Source organism: Lissotriton vulgaris, unplaced genomic scaffold (assembly GCF_964263255.1).
Source record: "Lissotriton vulgaris unplaced genomic scaffold, aLisVul1.2 SCAFFOLD_227, whole genome shotgun sequence".
In the NCBI taxonomy this organism is placed as follows: Eukaryota; Metazoa; Chordata; class Amphibia; order Caudata; family Salamandridae; genus Lissotriton; species Lissotriton vulgaris.
In genome coordinates, this window is record NW_028242055.1 from 916,245 (window position 1) to 936,207 (window position 19,963).

The following is a 19,963-nucleotide window of genomic DNA, read 5'->3' on the forward strand; positions in this document are numbered from 1 at the left end:
GTAGTTCTGCATTACCATCAGTAGATGCTGGAGACCAACTTAAGTGTGACTAAGCAGAACTACATCATCTGCATACATAAGATTGGACAATGTTTTTCCACCTATCCTCGGTGAGTGAGAACTGCAAACATAAAGCACCTTTGGAAGGTCCCCCATGAATAGTTTAAACAGGGTTGGTGCAAGCACACAACCCTGTTTCAAGCCTTTCATTGTGGGAACTTTCAAGGAGATGTGGGTGCCGCCACCTATTTTCACCTGCACCCAGGTATCTGTATGTAGAAGCCTCAGCATGTTTAGAATAGGCTGTGGTATGCCCCGTTGAGGCAAGTTCCCCCACAGTTTGTCCCTCTCTACATTATGGAAAGCAGCGCTAAAGTCAATATAGCATAGATGTAATGGTAGTTTTGAGGCTTTATCTGCATTGCTTATTAGTGAGATTGTGAGGATATTTGTAGATGTGCTGGCCATTTTGCGAAAAATGGTCTGGTTCAGCGGTTTTATCAAGTTTGCCTCAGCCCAGTTTGTCCCCCCAAAATATTTTGCTTCATTGTCAATCAGAGCCACTAGGCGATAATTGTTGGGCTCAGCCTTGTCTTCTATTTTGTAGATTGGCCCCATTGTCAAGCCCTTCCACCATTCCAGTATTTTGTTTAGTCACCTGACTTCCAGAAACAGAGATTACAGGATATCAGCCCAGACTTCACTTTTTGCTTTGAACAGGGAAGGTGGAACGCCGTTCGGTCCCGGAGCCTCTTCTTTCCTCCCCTTAGAAATATGCTTTTTGATTGAAAGAGACAGGGGGCAGCTAGTTACGCCTGATGGTCTATGTTTTTTGGATGGCAGCTCCTGCTTCCTCATACAGTTATACTTGCTACCGCTTATTCTTCTGGTGACCAGCTATTGGCCGTTTGTGTTCCAGTACTATCTATTTGGTTATTGAAGTGGTTAGTCAGGAATTTTACCCAGTTTAGTTTTGAAATATATGACCCAATCCCCTAATGATGAGGATGAATAATCCCATTCACAGTTTTCCAATAACGGACACTGTAGTTGCTATTTATGACATGTAGAAGTTTTGCCCAGAATACATTCTCACAATCGCTGTTGATGTTCCATTTCAGTCTTTTTAATTTTGCCCTTTGGTTCCTCAAGAATGCTTGTGCACTGACGTTCCCTGGGAGTCTTCACAGCCTGCGCAGAGTTGCATTTATTGATTTCTTAAAGTACTTGAGCTGTAGTCTTTGATCTTTCAGAATTTTGTTTTTCCCAAGTACTATCTGGACATTATTTTTTGTAGCAAAGGTATCTGCATGTTGTTCTAGTAGTTTAGCAGTAAACTGGGCTAGATGATTGTGAGTTGAAAAGTTGGATTGCTGCTTCGGCCTTTGAATTTCAATTATTTATTGTGCATTTGAGCCTTCTTAGATTGGAAGTAAAGATAGACCCCAAAGTTGCATGTGGCCTAATTGGTCTTGCTACAGTCGCTCTTATTTGAGATTCTTGAGGGTGATGGTCGCTATCGCCCTTATCCCCCATTCTGTACCCAGAGATATATGGAAAGAGAGCGACGCTTCCAAAGGTGTAATCCAAGATAGAACTTGTTGTGGAAGAAAAGTAAGAGTCGACTGGTGGAGAGTCATCTGGAAAACCTCCGTTTAGTGCTCAGAGGTTTAGGTGTTTTAGATCCGCAAGTAGGTGGCTAATGCAACGGTTCTTCTTTCTGTACAGTGGGACGCATTGTGTAGGAATATTGTGAATTCCACTTTGTATGGCTACCTCCTCGCCTTGAGGTGAACCTACAAGATATTGGTTTAGGTCCCTTGTCAAGATGAACATAGGATTTTCCATCTCTGTAACGTACTTTGCTACTTGGTTTACAAGTTATATTGAGTCTTTCGCTTTGCGTTTGGGGTGGACATACGAGTTCATTAGGTTAACCTCCATTTCTTCATCCTCGAGGTAGATGGTAATTGTAACTGCTATTGTTGCGTTTTACGTCGTGCCCATAAGAGTTGTTATAGGTATGCTTGTTGTAGAGACGTAGGTGACCAGCCCACCAGAACAGTTGCCAAATCTGCCAATCCTTGTTGCTGGAGTAGCGAAGCAGAAATAGTCCTCAATGTGCTGAGGAGCCATAAGCCAGGTTTCCTGTAGCAAAATTATGTCAAAGGTTCTAACATATTGTAAGAAGTCTGGATCCTCAGTTTTTGTTGCTAAGCCGTTTATATTCCATGAGCATAATCTTAGTCACAAATCGCATCAATCCTCCACTGTGCGTGAAATAATGGTGCACAATGTTACTTCCTTGTTGAGGCCTTGGCTTGTTATGGCAACTGCACATGAAGCTGTTTCTTATCGATCCCAGTAGCTGCTGGCACTCTGTTGACGAGTTCTTCCCTGTGCACCTCTGAGTACGACATTTGAGTGTACTTGGCATGTTTTGTGGAGGTAGAACAAGGTACCGTTGCAGCACTCAACATGTGGATTCTTAGTGTAACTACTGGAGTGGAGAGAAGGTACAGTACCAGTACTATATGTGTGCATTCTAAGTATAAATTCCAAGGGGAGAGAAGGTACAGTGCCAGTACTAAACATAAGGATTCTTAGTGTAACTTCTGGATGGAAGAGAAGCTACGGTACCAGTACCATACATATGGGGCCCGATTTACAAAGGTTAACTGAGCCGAAAGTCTTACTTTATGGCTTCGGTATTGACGAAGGCTATTTTCAAGTAGAAAAGTAAGACTTGTTTCTCAGTTTTACCTATGCTTTGGTCTTAAGCCTAACTTAGACTAAAAGTACTTCAATCAATCAATCAATCAGTCATTTGTAAAGCGCACTACATACCCGAGAGGGTCTCAAGGCCTTGGGGGGGGGCACTACTGATCGCACAGCCAGGTCTTGAGCATCCTCCTGAAGATCAGCAGGTCTTGGGTCTTGGGTCTGTGACTCGCTTCGCTCTCCAGCCGAGTGGTCGCTCCCCTGCCTCCCCCCTGCACACTGTGGTATCGTTGCTCCGCTTTTGTTTATCATAATTAACTGCCTGAAGTCTGCACCGCTTGGTGCTTTGCCTATCTCTCATTTTTAGACCGCGTTTGCCATTGTGTATACATTTTGCAGTATTTGTGCTGGCGCACTGTGGTTTCGCTGCTCCGCTTTTGTTTATCATAATTAACTGCCTGAAGTCTGCACCGCTTGGCGCTTTGCCTATCTCTCATTTTTAGACCGCGTTTGCCATTGTGTATACATTTTGCAGTATTTGTGCTGGCGCACTGTGGTTTCGCTGCTCCGCTTTTGTTTATCATAATTAACTGCCTGAAGTCTGCACCGCTTGGCGCTTTGCTTATCTTTCATTTTTGACCGCGTTTGTTATTGTGTATACATTTTTGCAGTATCTGTGCATTCCGCCCCAAGCGCTCCGCTCCGCTGAGCCCTCCGCTGCCATTTTGTGTGTTGTTGTCCTCCTTCGTGGCCCGCCCCGCCTCCCAGCTGAGACGCCCTCGCCCCTCCCCCTCCACCATCCATATATGCCCACTGCATTAACGCGCAGCGTTCACGCGCAGCGACCGCGCCCAATCCGCGCCGAAGGTGCGCCAAAGGTAAGCCCGTCTACGCCCGTCCGTGCCTGGACCGCGCCCAGCGCCATACCCCTTGCCCCTCGCACTGCCCAGCCCTCCCGCATTACCTACGATGCCGCCTCCCTCCTAGCCCTTAACCTCGGTCGCGCCCCCAACTGCGTCCAAGCCGCTCCTGGACGCACCCATGGACCTTTCTCATGCTACTCCTGCAAATTCAGCGGCACCGACAACATCTCAGCTACGACCACACATCAAACTCCCGACCCCAACCTCTTACAATGCATCCTTCTCAACACCCGATCGGTCCACAGGCACGCCATTGACCTATGGAATCTACTTGACACCATCTCTCCAGACGTCGCCTTCCTAACTGAAACATGGATGAACGCTTCCTCCGCCCCAGACATCACCATTGCCATCCCTGAAGACTATAAGATCACTCGCAAAGACCGTACCAGCCACACAGGAGGAGGAATCGCCATCGTCCATAAGAAATCAATCCGCATCTCAACCAGCTCGGACGCCAACCTCGCCAACTCCGAACACCTTCACTTCCAGATCCACATCGACCCCAAAACCACACTCCGAGGCACCCTCCTCTACAGACCACCAGGACCCCGCGCAAAATTCAGTGAAGACATCACGGACTTCATCACTCCACACGCGCTCCCCTCCAAAGAATACATCCTCCTGGGAGACCTCAACTTTCACCTTGAAAAGATCAACGACCGCAACACCACCACCCTCCTGGACAACCTCGCCAACCTCGGACTTCATCAACTAGTCACTTCCCCCACCCACATCGCAGGTCACACACTCGACCCCATCTTCACATCCAGCAATCATGTCTCCTTCAGCCACACCACGGACCTCCTCTGGACTGACCACAGCTGCGTTCACTTCACCTATAACAAACCAAAACCCAGCATCCACCTCCATCCTACCCTGCAAAGAAACTGGAACAAAATCACCACGGACCAAATCTCTGCATCGCTCCTTCGAAACTCCCCAGCCCCCTCTTCTAACGCGAACGAAGCCGCCGCCAACCTCACCCTATGGTTATCTAACACCGCCAACACCTTAGCACCACTGAAAAAATGGCAAAGCAAACCTGGCAGCAAGAAGGCCTCATGGTTCAACGATGATCTCAAGAAGTCCAAGAAACTCTGCCGCTCCCTTGAAAAGGCCTGGAAAAAAGACCCAACCACTAGAACCAAAGACGCCTTCAAAAACGCCACCCGCACTCACCACCAACTGATCCGAAAAGCCAAGAAAACAGCACTCAAGGATCGACTTGACAACAACGCCCACAACAGCAAGGAACTTTTCAACATCGTCAAGAAATTTTCCAATCCCTCGGCCAACTCCAACGACATCACCCCCTCTCAAACCCTCTGCGACTCCCTAGCATCATTTTTCCACAACAAGATTGCAGACATCCACAACAGCTTTGACAACCAACCCGGAATCCAACCCACCCTACCATTTGCTGATCATCTTCCCCCCGTGAACACCATCAACGACTGGAACCCAATCTCCACTGAGGAGACCATCCGCCTGATGAATTCCATCCACTCAGGATCCCCCACAGACCCATGCCCTCACCACATCTTCAACAAAGCAGACTCCGTCATAGCACCGCACCTCAGAGACGTCATCAACTGCTCCTTCACCTCCGCCACCTTCCCGGAAGACTGGAAACACGCTGAACTCACCGCCCTTCTGAAAAAACCAACAGCGGACCCCACCGAACTCAAAAATTACCGCCCCATCTCGCTTCTCCCATTCCCGGCCAAAGTCATCGAGAAAGCTGTCAACAACCAGCTCGCCGCCTTCCTCGAAGCCAACAAATCCCTCGACCCCTCACAATCTGGCTTCCGAGCAAAACACAGCACTGAGACCGCCCTCATCGCAGCAACAGACGACATTCGAACTCTACTGGACAATGGAGACACAGTCGCCCTCATCCTCCTCGACCTCTCCGCAGCCTTTGACACAGTCTGCCACAGCACCCTTATACAACGCCTCTATAACATCGGAATCCAAGGAAAAGCAATTGAATGGATCACCTCGTTCCTCACCGGAAGAACCCAGAGAGTCCGCCTTCCTCCATTCAAGTCCGAGGCCTCTGAAGTCATCTGCGGCGTACCACAAGGATCATCACTCAGTCCCACCCTCTTCAACGTATACATGAGCCCCCTCGCGGCCATCGCACGCCAACACAACCTCAACATCATCTCTTACGCGGACGACACTCAACTGATCCTTTCCCTCACCAATGACCCCAGCACCGCCAAAACTAACCTACACGAAGGAATGAAAGAAGTTGCCGAATGGATGAAACAAAGCCGTCTGAAACTGAACTCAGACAAAACAGAAGTCCTCATCTTAGGCACATCCCCCTCTGCATGGGACGACTCCTGGTGGCCGGAAGCCCTCGGAAAAGCACCCATCCCGACAGACCACGCACGGAACCTAGGCATCATCCTGGATTCTTCACTCTCAATGAACAGACAAGTCAGCGCCGTATCCTCATCCTGCTTCAACATTCTTCGCATGCTCAGGAAAACATTTCGCTGGATCCCCTCCGATACAAGGAAAACAGTCACCCACGCTCTGGTCACGAGCCGACTGGACTACGGAAACACCCTCTACGCGGGTACTACCGCAAAACTCCAGAAGAAACTCCAACGAATCCAAAACGCCTCAGCCAGGCTCATATTAGACATCCCACACAACGAACACATCTCTGGTCACCTTAAAGACCTCCACTGGCTTCCCGTCAATAAGAGGATCACTTTCCGACTGCTAACCCACGCACACAAATCACTCTACGACATCGGACCAGACTGCCTCAACTCACGACTGTCCTTCTACACCCCCTCCCGCCAACTACGTTCTTCCAGCCAAGCCCTCGCCACTGTACCTCGCATCAACAAGACCACCATGGGAGGCAGATCCTTTTCATACCTGGCTGCTAAAACATGGAACTCACTCCCCGCTTACCTTCGCCTCACCCAGAACCACCTAGCGTTCAGAAAGCAACTCAAAACGTGGATATTCGACCAGTAATCCTCCTCCCCTTCCTAAGCGCCTTGAAACCCTCTGGGTATGTAGTGCGCTATACAAATCCTATGACTTGACTTGACTTGACTCGTATGCTCAGTGGGAGGGTGTTCCATGTCTTGGCGGTGAAGTGGGAGAAGGATCTCCCATGGTATGCACCTGTTACAACGCATTTTTTACAACGCACTACCACTACAACGCAGGCATTACAACGCATACCATTACAACGCATTGCGCTGGGGGGCGCTCTAGGATAAGAGGTAAGTTTAATTTACTATCCAACACCTTCCCTAGGGTCCACGGGGACTGGAGTTAGAATAGTAAATTATACTTACCACTATCCAGCACCCCAAAGCGCTATGCGTTGTAATGGTATGCGTTGTGAATACCGCGTTGTAATGGTATGCGGAGTAAAAGTATGCGTTGTAACGTCATACATCCATCTCCCATCGGTGGTTGTTCTTCATATGCACGGGACGGTGGCTAGTGAGAGGTCGATAGAGCATAGCTGGCAGTTGGGAATGTAGAAAGAGAGCCGTCTATTGAGGTAGGCTGGGCCGGTCTTGTGGAGTGCCTTGTGTGCATGGATGAGGAGCTTGAAGGATATCCTCTTGCTGACTGGGAGCCAATGCGGGTCCCTAAGGTTGGGGGTGATGTGGCTGTGTCGTGGTATGTAGAGGATCAGTCGTGCCAAGGTGTTTTGGATTTGTTGTAGCCGTTTGAGGAGTTTGGTCGGGACTCCCGGTTAGAGAGTGTTTCGTAGTCGAATCTGCTTCTGACGAGGGCCTGGGTGACTGTCTTTCTTGTAGCTGTCGAGATCCATCTGTAGATCTTGCGGAGCATGCAGAGGGTGTTGAAGCAGGAGGAGGAGACGGCATTGACCTGCTTGGTCATTGAGAGCGTTGAGTCGAGGATGATTCCCAGGTTGCGTGCAGGGTCGGTGGGTGTCCGAGTTCAGCTTCAGACGTCTGGTCTTCATCCAGTCAGCGACGGCCTTCATTCCTTCGAGGAGGTTGGCTTTGGCGGTGATGGGGTCCTTGGTGAGGGAGAGAATCAGCGCTGCTTGCTGAGAGGTCGCTCCCCAGCCTCCCTGGCGACCTGGTATCGTTGCGCTATTTCTCTGCTGCATTACAATTACATTGTGTCTCTGCACTAGGCGCTGCTTCGCCTCGCTTCTGATCTCATTGATTTGCATTGTGTTGTGGTGGTTTGTTTGCACTGTGGCGCATTGACCGCTGCATCGCCTCGCTTCTGTTTCAAGTGTTTTGTTTTACATAACTTGTTTGTGCTGCTGCTTAGCCTTGCTCCCGCTGCTGTTGATTGAGCTTTGGTGCGCGTTTGCCCCCGGCGCTGTGCTCTGCCCTCCCCCCGCTGCCATTTTGTTTATTTTGGTTTTGTCCTCCTCGCTCTGCGTCCTCGTGAGCCCGCCCCGCCTCCCAGCTGAGCCGCCCTCCCACTTTGTACTTACAGCGCTCCCGTACCTGGAAGCGCTGTGATCCCCTCAGCGCTGCTTGCTGAGAGGTCGCTCCCCAGCCTCCCTGGCGACCTGGTATCGTTGCGCTATTTCTCTGCTGCATTACAATTACATTGTGTCTCTGCACTAGGCGCTGCTTCGCCTCGCTTCTGATCTCATTGATTTGCATTGTGTTGTGGCGGTTTGTTTGCACTGTGGCGCATTGACCGCTGCATCGCCTCGCTTCTGTTTCAAGTGTTTTGTTTTACATAACTTGTTTGTGCTGCTGCTTAGCCTTGCTCCCGCTGCTGTTGATTGAGCTTTGGTGCGCGTTTGCCCCCGGCGCTGTGCTCTGCCCTCCCCCCGCTGCCATTTTGTTTATTTTGGTGTTGTCCTCCTCGCTCTGCGTCCTCGTGAGCCCGCCCCGCCTCCCAGCTGAGCCGCCCTCCCACTTTGTACTTACAGCGCTCCCGTACCTGGAAGCGCTGTGATCCCCTCAGCGCTGCTTGCTGAGAGGTCGCTCCCCAGCCTCCCTGGCGACCTGGTATCGTTGCGCTATTTCTCTGCTGCATTACAATTACATTGTGTCTCTGCACTAGGCGCTGCTTCGCCTCGCTTCTGATCTCATTGATTTGCATTGTGTTGTGGTGGTTTGTTTGCACTGTGGCGCATTGACCGCTGCATCGCCTCGCTTCTGTTTCAAGTGTTTTGTTTTACATAACTTGTTTGTGCTGCTGCTTAGCCTTGCTCCCGCTGCTGTTGATTGAGCTTTGGTGCGCGTTTGCCCCCGGCGCTGTGCTCTGCCCTCCCCCCGCTGCCATTTTGTTTATTTTGGTGTTGTCCTCCTCGCTCTGCGTCCTCGTGAGCCCGCCCCGCCTCCCAGCTGAGCCGCCCTCCCACTTTGTACTTACAGCGCTCCCGTACCTGGAAGCGCTGTGATCCCCTCAGCGCTGCTTGCTGAGAGGTCGCTCCCCAGCCTCCCTGGCGACCTGGTATCGTTGCGCTATTTCTCTGCTGCATTACAATTACATTGTGTCTCTGCACTAGGCGCTGCTTCGCCTCGCTTCTGATCTCATTGATTTGCATTGTGTTGTGGTGGTTTGTTTGCACTGTGGCGCATTGACCGCTGCATCGCCTCGCTTCTGTTTCAAGTGTTTTGTTTTACATAACTTGTTTGTGCTGCTGCTTAGCCTTGCTCCCGCTGCTGTTGATTGAGCTTTGGTGCGCGTTTGCCCCCGGCGCTGTGCTCTGCCCTCCCCCCGCTGCCATTTTGTTTATTTTGGTGTTGTCCTCCTCGCTCTGCGTCCTCGTGAGCCCGCCCCGCCTCCCAGCTGAGCCGCCCTCCCACTTTGTACTTACAGCGCTCCCGTACCTGGAAGCGCTGTGATCCCCTCAGCGCTGCTTGCTGAGAGGTCGCTCCCCAGCCTCCCTGGCGACCTGGTATCGTTGCGCTATTTCTCTGCTGCATTACAATTACATTGTGTCTCTGCACTAGGCGCTGCTTCGCCTCGCTTCTGATCTCATTGATTTGCATTGTGTTGTGGTGGTTTGTTTGCACTGTGGCGCATTGACCGCTGCATCGCCTCGCTTCTGTTTCAAGTGTTTTGTTTTACATAACTTGTTTGTGCTGCTGCTTAGCCTTGCTCCCGCTGCTGTTGATTGAGCTTTGGTGCGCGTTTGCCCCCGGCGCTGTGCTCTGCCCTCCCCCCGCTGCCATTTTGTTTATTTTGGTGTTGTCCTCCTCGCTCTGCGTCCTCGTGAGCCCGCCCCGCCTCCCAGCTGAGCCGCCCTCGCCCCTCCCCCTTCCCACCATCCATATATGACAGTAACCCATGCGCGCAGCGTTCACGCGCAGCGACCGCGCCCAACCCGCGCCGAAGGTGCGCCAAAGGTAAGCCCGTCTACGCCCGTCCGCGCCTGGACCGCGCCCAGCGCCAGACCCCCTGCCCCTCGCGCTGCCCAGCCCTCCCGCATTACCTACAATGCCGCCACCCTCCTAGCCCTTAACCCCGGCCGCGCCCCCAACTGCGTCCAAGCCGCTCCTGGACGCACCCATGGACCGTTCTCCTGCTTCTCCTGCAAATTTAGCGGCACCAACAACATCTCCGCTACGACCACACCACAGACTCCCAACCCCAACCACCTACAATGCATCCTTCTCAACACCCGCTCGGTCCACAGGCACGCCATTGACCTTTGGACCCTACTAGACACCATCTCTCCTGACGTCGCCTTCCTAACGGAAACATGGATGAACGCTTCCTCCGCCCCTGACATCGCCATCGCTATCCCAGATGACTATAAGATCACACGCAAGGACCGCACCGACCACACAGGAGGAGGAATCGCCATCGTCCATAAGAAATCCATCCGCATCTCTACCAGCTCCGACGCCAACCTCGCTAACTCCGAACACCTTCACTTCCAGATCCACATCGACCCCAAGACCACACTCAGAGGCACCCTCCTCTACAGACCAGCAGGACCCCGCGCAAAATTCAGTGAAGACATCACGGACTTCATCACCCCACACGCGCTCCCCTCCAAAGACTACATCCTTCTGGGAGACCTCAACTTCCACCTTGAAAAGATCAACGACCGCAACACCGCGACCCTCTTAGACAACCTCGCCAACCTCGGACTTAAACAACTAGTCACTTCCCCCACCCACATCGCAGGTCACACACTCGACCCCATCTTCACCTCCAGCAACCATGTCTCCTTCAGCCACACTACGGATCTCCTCTGGACTGACCACAGTTGCGTTCACTTCACCTACAACAAGCCGAAACCCATCATCCACCTCCAACCAACTCTACAAAGAAACTGGAACAAAATCACCACGGATCAGATCTCCACATCGCTCCTTCAAACCTCCCCAGCCCCCTCTTCTAACGCCAACGAAGCCGCCTCCAACCTCACCATTTGGTTATCCAACACCGCCGACACCTTAGCACCACTGAAAAAACGCCAGCACAAACTTGGCAACAAGAAGGCCTCATGGTTCAACGATGATCTCAAGAAGTCCAAGAAACTGTGCCGCTCCCTTGAAAAGGCCTGGAAAAAAGACCCATCCACCAGCACCAAGGACGCCTTCAAAAGCGCCACCCGTACTCACCACCAACTGATCCGAAAAGCCAAGAAAACAGCATTCAAGGATCGACTTGACAACAACGCCCACAACAGCAAGGAACTTTTCAACATCGTCAAGGAATTTTCCAACCCCTCGGCCAACTCCAACGACATCACCCCCTCTCAAACCCTCTGCGACTCCCTAGCCTCTTTTTTCCACAACAAGATTGCTGACATCCACAACAGCTTTGACAACCAACCCGGAAGCCAACCCACCCTACCATCTGCTGACCATCTTCCCCCCGTAAACACCCTTAACGCCTGGAACCCAATCTCCACTGAGGAGACCATCCGCCTGATGAATTCCATCCACTCCGGATCCCCCACAGACCCATGCCCTCACCACATCTTCAACAAAGCAGACTCCATCATAGCACCGCACCTCCGAGACGTCATCAACTGCTCCTTCAACTCCGCTACCTTCCCAGAAGACTGGAAACACGCTGAACTCACCGCCCTTCTGAAAAAACCAACAGCAGACCCCACCGAACTCAAAAACTACCGCCCCATCTCGCTTCTTCCATTCCCGGCCAAAGTCATCGAGAAAGCCGTCAACAACCAGCTCGCCGCCTTCCTCGAAGCCAACAAATCACTCGACCCCTCACAATCTGGCTTCCGAGCCAAACACAGCACTGAGACCGCCCTCATCGCAGCAACAGACGACATTCGAACTCTACTGGACAATGGAGACACAGTCGCCCTCATCCTCCTCGACCTCTCCGCAGCCTTCGACACAGTCTGCCACAACACCCTTTTACAACGCCTCAGAAACATCGGAATCCAAGGAAAAGCACTGGAATGGATAACCTCGTTCCTCACCGGAAGAACCCAGAGAGTCCGCCTCCCACCATTCAAGTCCGAGGCCTCTGAAATCATTTGCGGCGTACCTCAAGGATCCTCACTCAGTCCCACCCTCTTCAACGTATACATGAGCCCCCTCGCGGCCATCGCCCGCCAACACAACCTCAACATCATCTCTTACGCGGACGACACTCAACTGATCCTCTCTCTCACCAAGGACCCCAGCACCGCCAAAACTAACCTACACGAAGGAATGAAAGAAGTCGCCGAATGGATGAAACAAAGCCGTCTGAAACTGAACTCAGACAAAACAGAAGTCCTCATCTTAGGTACATCCCCCTCTGCATGGGACGACTCCTGGTGGCCGGAAGCCCTCGGAAAAGCACCCATCCCGACAGACCACGCACGGAACCTTGGCGTCATCCTGGATTCTTCACTCTCAATGAACAGACAAGTCAACGCCGTATCATCTTCCTGCTTTAACATTCTTCGCATGCTCAGAAAAACATTTCGCTGGATCCCCTCCGAAACAAGGAAAACAGTCACCCACGCTCTAGTCACTAGCCGACTGGACTACGGAAACACCCTCTACGCAGGTACCACCGCTAAACTCCAGAAGAAACTACAACGAATCCAAAACGCCTCAGCCAGGCTCATATTAGACATCCCACGCAACGAACACATCTCTGGTCACCTTAAAGACCTCCACTGGCTACCTGTCAATAAGAGGATCACTTTCCGACTGCTAACCCACGCACACAAATCACTCTACGACATCGGACCAGATTGCCTCAACTCTCGACTTTCCTTCTACACCCCCTCCCGCCAACTTCGCTCTTCCAGCCAAGCCTTCGCCACTGTACCTCGCATCAACAAGACCACCATGGGAGGCAGATCCTTTTCATACCTGGCTGCCAAAACATGGAACTCACTCCCCGCTTACCTTCGCCTCACCCAGAATCACCTAGCGTTCAGAAAGCAGCTTAAAACGTGGATATTTGACAAATAATCCTCCTCCCCTTCCTAAGCGCCTTGAAACCCTCTGGGTATGTAGTGCGCTATACAAATTTTATGACTTGACTTGACTTGACTAGTGTCGTCGGCATAGGAGATTATGTTGAGGTTGTGCTGTCAGGCGACGTGTGCGAGCAGGGCCATCTAAATGTTGAACAGTGTCGGACTGAGGGAGGATCCTTGGGGTACGCCGCAGATGATCTCAGAGGCTTTGGACCGGAATGGGGGAGGCAGATGCTCTGGGTTCTGCCGGAGAGGAAGGAATTGGTCCATTCCAGAGCCTTTTCTCGGATCCCTGTGGCGTGGAGGCGTGAACATAGTGTGCGGTGGCAGACGGTGTTGAAGGCAGCGGAGAGGTCTAGGAAGATGAGTCTTACGGTCTCTCCGTTGTCAAGTAGGGTCCTAATGTCCTCGGTGGCTGAGATGAGGGCAGTCTCGGTGGTGTGGTCGCTGCGGAAACCTGACTGACAAAGCTCCAGGATTCTGTTTTCTTCGATGTATCAGGATAGCTATCTGTTGAAGATTTTCTTGATGACCTAGGCCGGGAAGGGGAGCAGAGAGATGAGTCGGAAGTTCTTGAGGTCTCTTGGGTCTGCCTTGGGCTTTTTCAGTAGGGTGTTGATCTCGGCTTGTTTCCAGCTCTCTGGGAAGGTTGCAGTCTCAAGGGAGAGATTGATGACATTGCACAGGTGGGGTGCGATGGAGCTGCTTGCTTTGTTGAAGACGTGGTGCAGGAAGGGACCTGACGATGAGCCGGAGTTGATTGTGCTCATGGTCTGGATGGTGTCATCGATGCTCACGCTGCCCAGGCTAGCAGGGGGTCGCGGTCTATGGTGTACGGAGGGTCTATTGTGTTGCTGTCTGTTGGGGCTGTCTGGGTGTTGAAGCTGTCGTGGATGTCTGCTATCTGCTAAGGTGGTAAGGGAGTTGCACAAGGCTTGCGATGGCGATATGTCCTTGGTGTTGGAGCTGGGGTTGGAGAGTTCCTTCAGGATGTTGAGGAGCTCCTTGCTATTGTGTGCATTGTTGTTGAGGCGGTCTTTGAATGAGGTTCTCTTGGCAGGCCTGATGAGGTGGTGGTGGTTGCGAATGGCATCCTTGTGTGCTGCGCGGAAGTCGGGTGTTTGTTCGCTGTGCCCTTTCTTCTCTAGATTCCGGCAGGCTTGCTTGGAGGATAGGAGTTCTGGGGTGAACTAGCTGGCCCTCTTGCTGGTTTCTCTATGGGGTCATTTCTTCAGCGGGGCGAGGGTGTTGGCGCAGTCCTCGATCCAGCGTTTGAGGCTGTGGGCATCTTCATCGGTGTTGGAGGGTTCCGTGGGTGGTCTGAAAGGGAGGTTTGCATGTAGTTGGTCTTCGGTGGTTTTGCTCCAGCAGCAGCGGGGGATCTGTTGGGTGCGGTGGTGTGTGGTGGGTTTCTGGAAGGTGAAATGGATGCAGCGGTGGACGGTCCAGAGGCGTTCGGTGGTGTGGATGACAGAGACATGCGGGCTTGAGGAGAAGACGGGGTCGAGCGTGTGGCCGGCAGAGTGTGTGGGCGTTGTGACGAGTTGCTTCAGTCCGAGGTTGGCGACGTTATCGATTAGGGTTGTGGAGTTAAACTCATATCATGGTTTTATGGGAAATTAATCTTTTGCATTTCAAATATTTTATGGCAAAGAAAAAAGTTTAAAAAATTCACACAAAAAGGAAGGATATCACGTATCTATCCACTAATAATCATGGCCAGGGTTTGGACATGGAGTGAAATTAAAAGGGATACATTGGACAAAAAGAATAAACAGGGAAGCACGGAATTAACAGGACTAACAGGGATAGAAACTGGGGTGAATAGGGATACATGCATAGAACAGAGATACATTTGGTAAAAAGGGAGGAAAAAGGCTACATTGAATGTACAGGAATGCATGAGATAAACAGTGATGCGGGGAAAAAACTGGGATACATGGAATAAATTGAGATGAAGAGTGATGAATTAGACAGACAGGGGTGCCTGTGATGAACAAGGATGCATGGGATAAACAGAAGTGAGCAGGGATAAATAGGGTGGTCAGGGATACATAGGATGAACAGCGATGCATGAGATAAACAGGGATGTGTGAGGTAAACAAAAGTAAACTGGGATACGTAGGGTGAACAGCAATACGTGAGATAAACAGGAATGCATAGAATAAACAATAGTGAACTAGGATAAATAGAGTTATCAGGGATGCATGAGATAAACATCAGTGAACTGAGATACATAGGGTGAACAGTGACGCCTCGGATAGACATGGGTGAATGGGACGGACATTCGAAAAAACCAGATTGAACTGGGATACATAGGGTGAAAAGCTATGCCTGGAATAGACATGGGTGAGTGGGACTGACACTGGGATGAGCCAGGTTGAACTGGGATACATAGGGTGAATAGTGACACCTCAGATAGACATGGGTGACTGGAACCGACACAAGGATAAACCAGATGGAACTCGGATACATAGGGTGAAAAGATATGCCTGGAATAGACATGGGTGAGTGGGACTGACACTAGGATGAGCCAGGTTGAACTGGGATACATTGGGTGAACAGTGACACCTCAGATAGACATGGGTGACTGGAACCGACACAAGGATAAACCAGATGGAACTGGGATACATAGGGTGAAGAGCAATCCCTGAGATAGACATGGAGGAGTGGGACGGACACTGGGATGAACCAGGATGAACTGGGATACCTAGGGTGAACAGTGATGCCTGGGATAGACAAGAGTGAGTGGGAGCGACACTAGGATAAACCAGATTGTACTGGGACACATAGGGTGTACAGCGATGCCTGGGATAGGTATGTAGGAGTGGGACGGACACTGGGATGAACCAGGATGAAAAGGGATACATAGGGTGAACAGTGACACCTCAGATAGACATGGGTGAGTGGGACCGACACAGGGATGACAAGATTGAACTGGGAAGCATAGGGTGAAAAGCAATGCCTAGGATAGACATGGTTGAGTGTGACTGACACTGGGATAAACCAGATTGAACTGGGAAGCATAGGTTGAAAAGTAATGCCTGGGATAGACATGGGTGAGTGGGACCAACACAGGAATGAACCAGATCGAACTGGGAAACAGGGTGAAAAGCAAAGCCTGGGATAGACATGGGTGAGTGGAACCAACACAGGAATGAACCAGATTGAACTGGGAAACATAGGGTGAAAAGCAATGCCTGGGATAGACATGGGTGAGTGGGACCAACACAGGGATGTACCAGATTGAACTGGGATACATAGGGTGAAAAGCAATGCCTGGGATAGACATGGGTGAGTGGGACCGACACTGGGATGAACCAGGGTTAACTGAGATACATAGGGTGAACACTGATGCCTGGGATAGACATGGGTGAGTGGAACTTCACTCGGATAAACCAGATTGAACTGGGATACATAGGGTGAACAGCGACACCTGGGATAGACATGGAGGAGTAGAATGGACCCTGGGATGAACCAGGATGTACTGGGATACATAGGGTGAACAGTGATGCCTGGAATAAACATGGGTCAGTGTGAGCGACACTGGGATGAACCAGGATGAAATGGGATACCTAGGGTGAGCAGTGATGCCTGGGATAGACATGGGTAAGTGGGACCGACACTGGGATGCACCAGGATTAACTCGGATACATAGGGTGAGCAGTGATGCCTCGGATAGACATGGGTGAGTGGGACCGACACTCGGATGAACCAGGAAGAACTGGGATACATAGGGTAAAAAGCAATGCCTGTGATAGACATGGGTGAGTGGGACCGACACTGGGATGAACCAGGATGAACTGGGATACATAGGGTAAAAAGCACTGCTGTAGTGTAGTTCCTATATTCCCAGTAGGCTCTGCGTATTGGAATAATATGTCCTGCAGTTTAGACGTAGGACTGAGGTCGACTAGGTCTCTACAGAATATACTAAACTTAATTGTGTGAGTGCCAGCTAGCTCAGAGGTCACTAGAAACTTTCTCGAATAAACAAGAAGGGATTTAGTTTCTGACAACCGCTCAAAACATGACAACTTTGTTTCCCAAGAATAAGAAATATATCTCTAGAGTTGCGGAAACAATAGATAGTTATTTCACCCCAGTCAATCGTGCATGCTTCGTTTCACCAGAGGTGCAGAGAAATAGAGAGACGGGCATTTTCAATAAAATATTTATTGAAAATGCCCGTCTCTTCCCGTATGCCTATATATTCTTTCTCAAGCATAAGAAATGGACTGCTGCAATTGTAATGCTTGTGGTAAAGTACAGAGCGTACAGTACGAAGAGTATTATAAAATAATATTGCAAAAGCATGATATGGTTTCTAAGCCATAAAATACCTAAAATGCATAAAATACATACAGTGATAAAATAATGATTACAAGTACTCAACTGGTGCTTCTAAAATACGGCTACCCCAGTGTACCTAACCTAGGCTTAGTATGAGGGAGGAAGTAAGTAAGTTGTAGCCTAGTTTTAGTAGTAGGTTGCCAAGAATCTAATCCAAGAATTCTCTTCTCCTCGGATAGACATGGGTGTGTGGGACCGACACTAGGATGAACCAGGATGAACAGGGATACATGGGGTGAACAGTGACGCCTCGGATAGACATGGGTGAGTGGGACCGACACTAGGATAAACCAGATTGAACTGGGATACATAAGGTGAATAGCGATGCCTGTTATAGACATGGGTGAGTGGGAACGACACTGGATGAACCAGGATGAACTAGGATACATAGGGTGAACAGCGATTGCTGGGATAGACATGGGTGAGTGGCAACGACACTATGCTGCTCTTCATGTGACCCCTGCTTACCCCTGTGACCCCTGAGTGCTCGCCCCGTGACCTCTGACTCCTCTCCCCTCTGACCCCTGACTTGTCTCCCATGTGACTCCTGGCTGCTCTTCATGTGACCCCTGTCTGCCTACCCCAGTGTCCCCTGACTGCTCTCCCTGTGACCCCTGACTCCTCTCCCCTTGACCCCTGACTGCTTTTTTTGTGACCACTGACTGCTCACCCCTGTGACTCCTGACTGTTTACCCTGTGATCCCTGACCCGTCTGCTCACCCCTGTGACCCCTTCTTGCTTCCAGTGACCTCTGTTTGCTAATTCTTGAGCCCCCTGAGGGACAGCCCTTGAAGCGGGCGTTTGACATCTCCTTCAGCTCTCTGTTCCTGTGGCTCACAGGCTGCAGGCTGTGCTTGCCACTAGGACAGTTCTCACCAATGTCAGTGACCCCTCACAGGTAAGAGTGACTTCTCATCCTATGATGTGTCCCCTCCTGCGGCAGCCCCCAAGAGGCAGGGTCCCTCTTTGTTTGCCTCATGAGACCCTTATATGTTCCATGTGCACCGCATATGTCAACCATGAGCATTGAACACTTCCACTAACCTCCTCCTTCCTTTCTTTTCCAGATCGGGAAGTTACTGAACGGTAAGAACTCATTTTCTGGAGACATCAGAAGTGACAGTAAGTGGAGATTGAGGGGGGCTGTCGTGCTCCCCACTGTGAGGCTACCATTGTTACTCGGATATGAGGATGAATCTGTTCTCTCTGTGCTGAGGGCACCTTGAGAGCCTCCCTGCCCGGCAGTGTCAGGTCTGAGGCAGAGGGTCCCCTGGCAACACCCCTGGGGGATGAGCGGGCGGTGCTCGGGGGGATGATTAATGATGCGATAGTTCATCTTTACTATAATTAAATGATTCAGTTTGTTTTATCTTAACATGTTTGTTCTTTGACTGTCGGACATGCTGGCAGATAGCTCACACTGGCAGTGCACTAGAGTCAGGGAGCTACCCCCCTGACAATGCTGGCAGTGATCCACCGATTACATACAGCTCTCTGCAGCAGCATTTACATTAACCTTATTCCTAGTAAAAATCTGCAGTAGGTATGTTAACCCACTGAGCTATCTTTCTGAGATTCATACTTTCATGTCATTGGCCTGCAGATGCAATGTGTCTGTCCAGTCACTTCCTTGTTGCCTGGATACACATGAAAGTATTGTATTTTTTCCCTGTTCCAGTTCACTTGAGTCGCATTTCACATATTTCATACGTGTTGATATGGATAGTACTTGGCATTCACCAGGGTTAGGCCACATGACGATTGTGCACTCATTTTCTTCACAACTTTCTCTGCTGTGATCTCCCTGCACAGTCTTGTGTGATCCGACGCCACATGGTCCATCTGCCTGGAGTTCTGCAAAGACCTGGTGACCGTACAGTTTGGGCTCAACTCCTGCTGTGCAGTGTGGCCTCTGCCCGGGGGAAGCTCAGGGTGAACCAGCAGCTGCAGAGCATGGTGAAGTCAGAGAGGTCAGTGGAGGGGTCTGTGTGAAGAGCATGACAAGAAGCTGTGAGGAGGAAGAGGGGCTCATCTATTTGATCTGCAGGGAGCCCAGAGACCACATATCACACTGTGCTCCCCCATGAAGAAGCAGCCATGAGTACAGAACAAGATAAGGAGTCAGAGACTACAGATCACACTGTGCACCCACATAAAGAAACAGCCATGAGTAAAGAACAAGATAAGGAGTCAGAGACCACAGATCACACTGTGCGCCCCCATAAATAAGCAGCCATGAGTACAGAACAAGATAAGGAGTCAGAGACCACAGACCACACTGTGCGCCCCCATAAAGAAGCAGCCATGAGTACAGTACAAGATAAGGAGTCAGAGACCACAGACCACACTGTGCGCCCCCATAAAGAAGCAGCCATGAGTACAGTAGAAGATAAGGAGTCAGAGACCACAGATCACACTGTGTGCCCCATGAAAAAGCAGCCATGAGTACAGTACAAGATAAGGAGTATGAGACCACAGATCACACTGTGCGCCCCCATAAAGACGTAGCCATGAGTACAGTACAAGATAAGGAGTCAGAGACTACAGATCACACTGTGCGCCC

At 50.7% G+C, this 19,963-nt stretch overlaps 1 protein-coding gene across 1 annotated transcript in view; it reads left to right on the forward strand.

The window, feature by feature from the left end:
• LOC147669078 (apolipoprotein L5-like) overlaps window positions 1-19,963 on the forward strand; it is a 198,569-nt gene that overhangs the window by 165,951 nt on the left and 12,655 nt on the right. Inside the window, exon 11 of the mRNA XM_086948239.1 lies at window positions 18,468-18,486. Coding sequence (XP_086804365.1) covers window positions 18,468-18,486 — 19 coding nt within the window. The remainder of the gene's footprint in view (window positions 1-18,467; window positions 18,487-19,963) is intronic.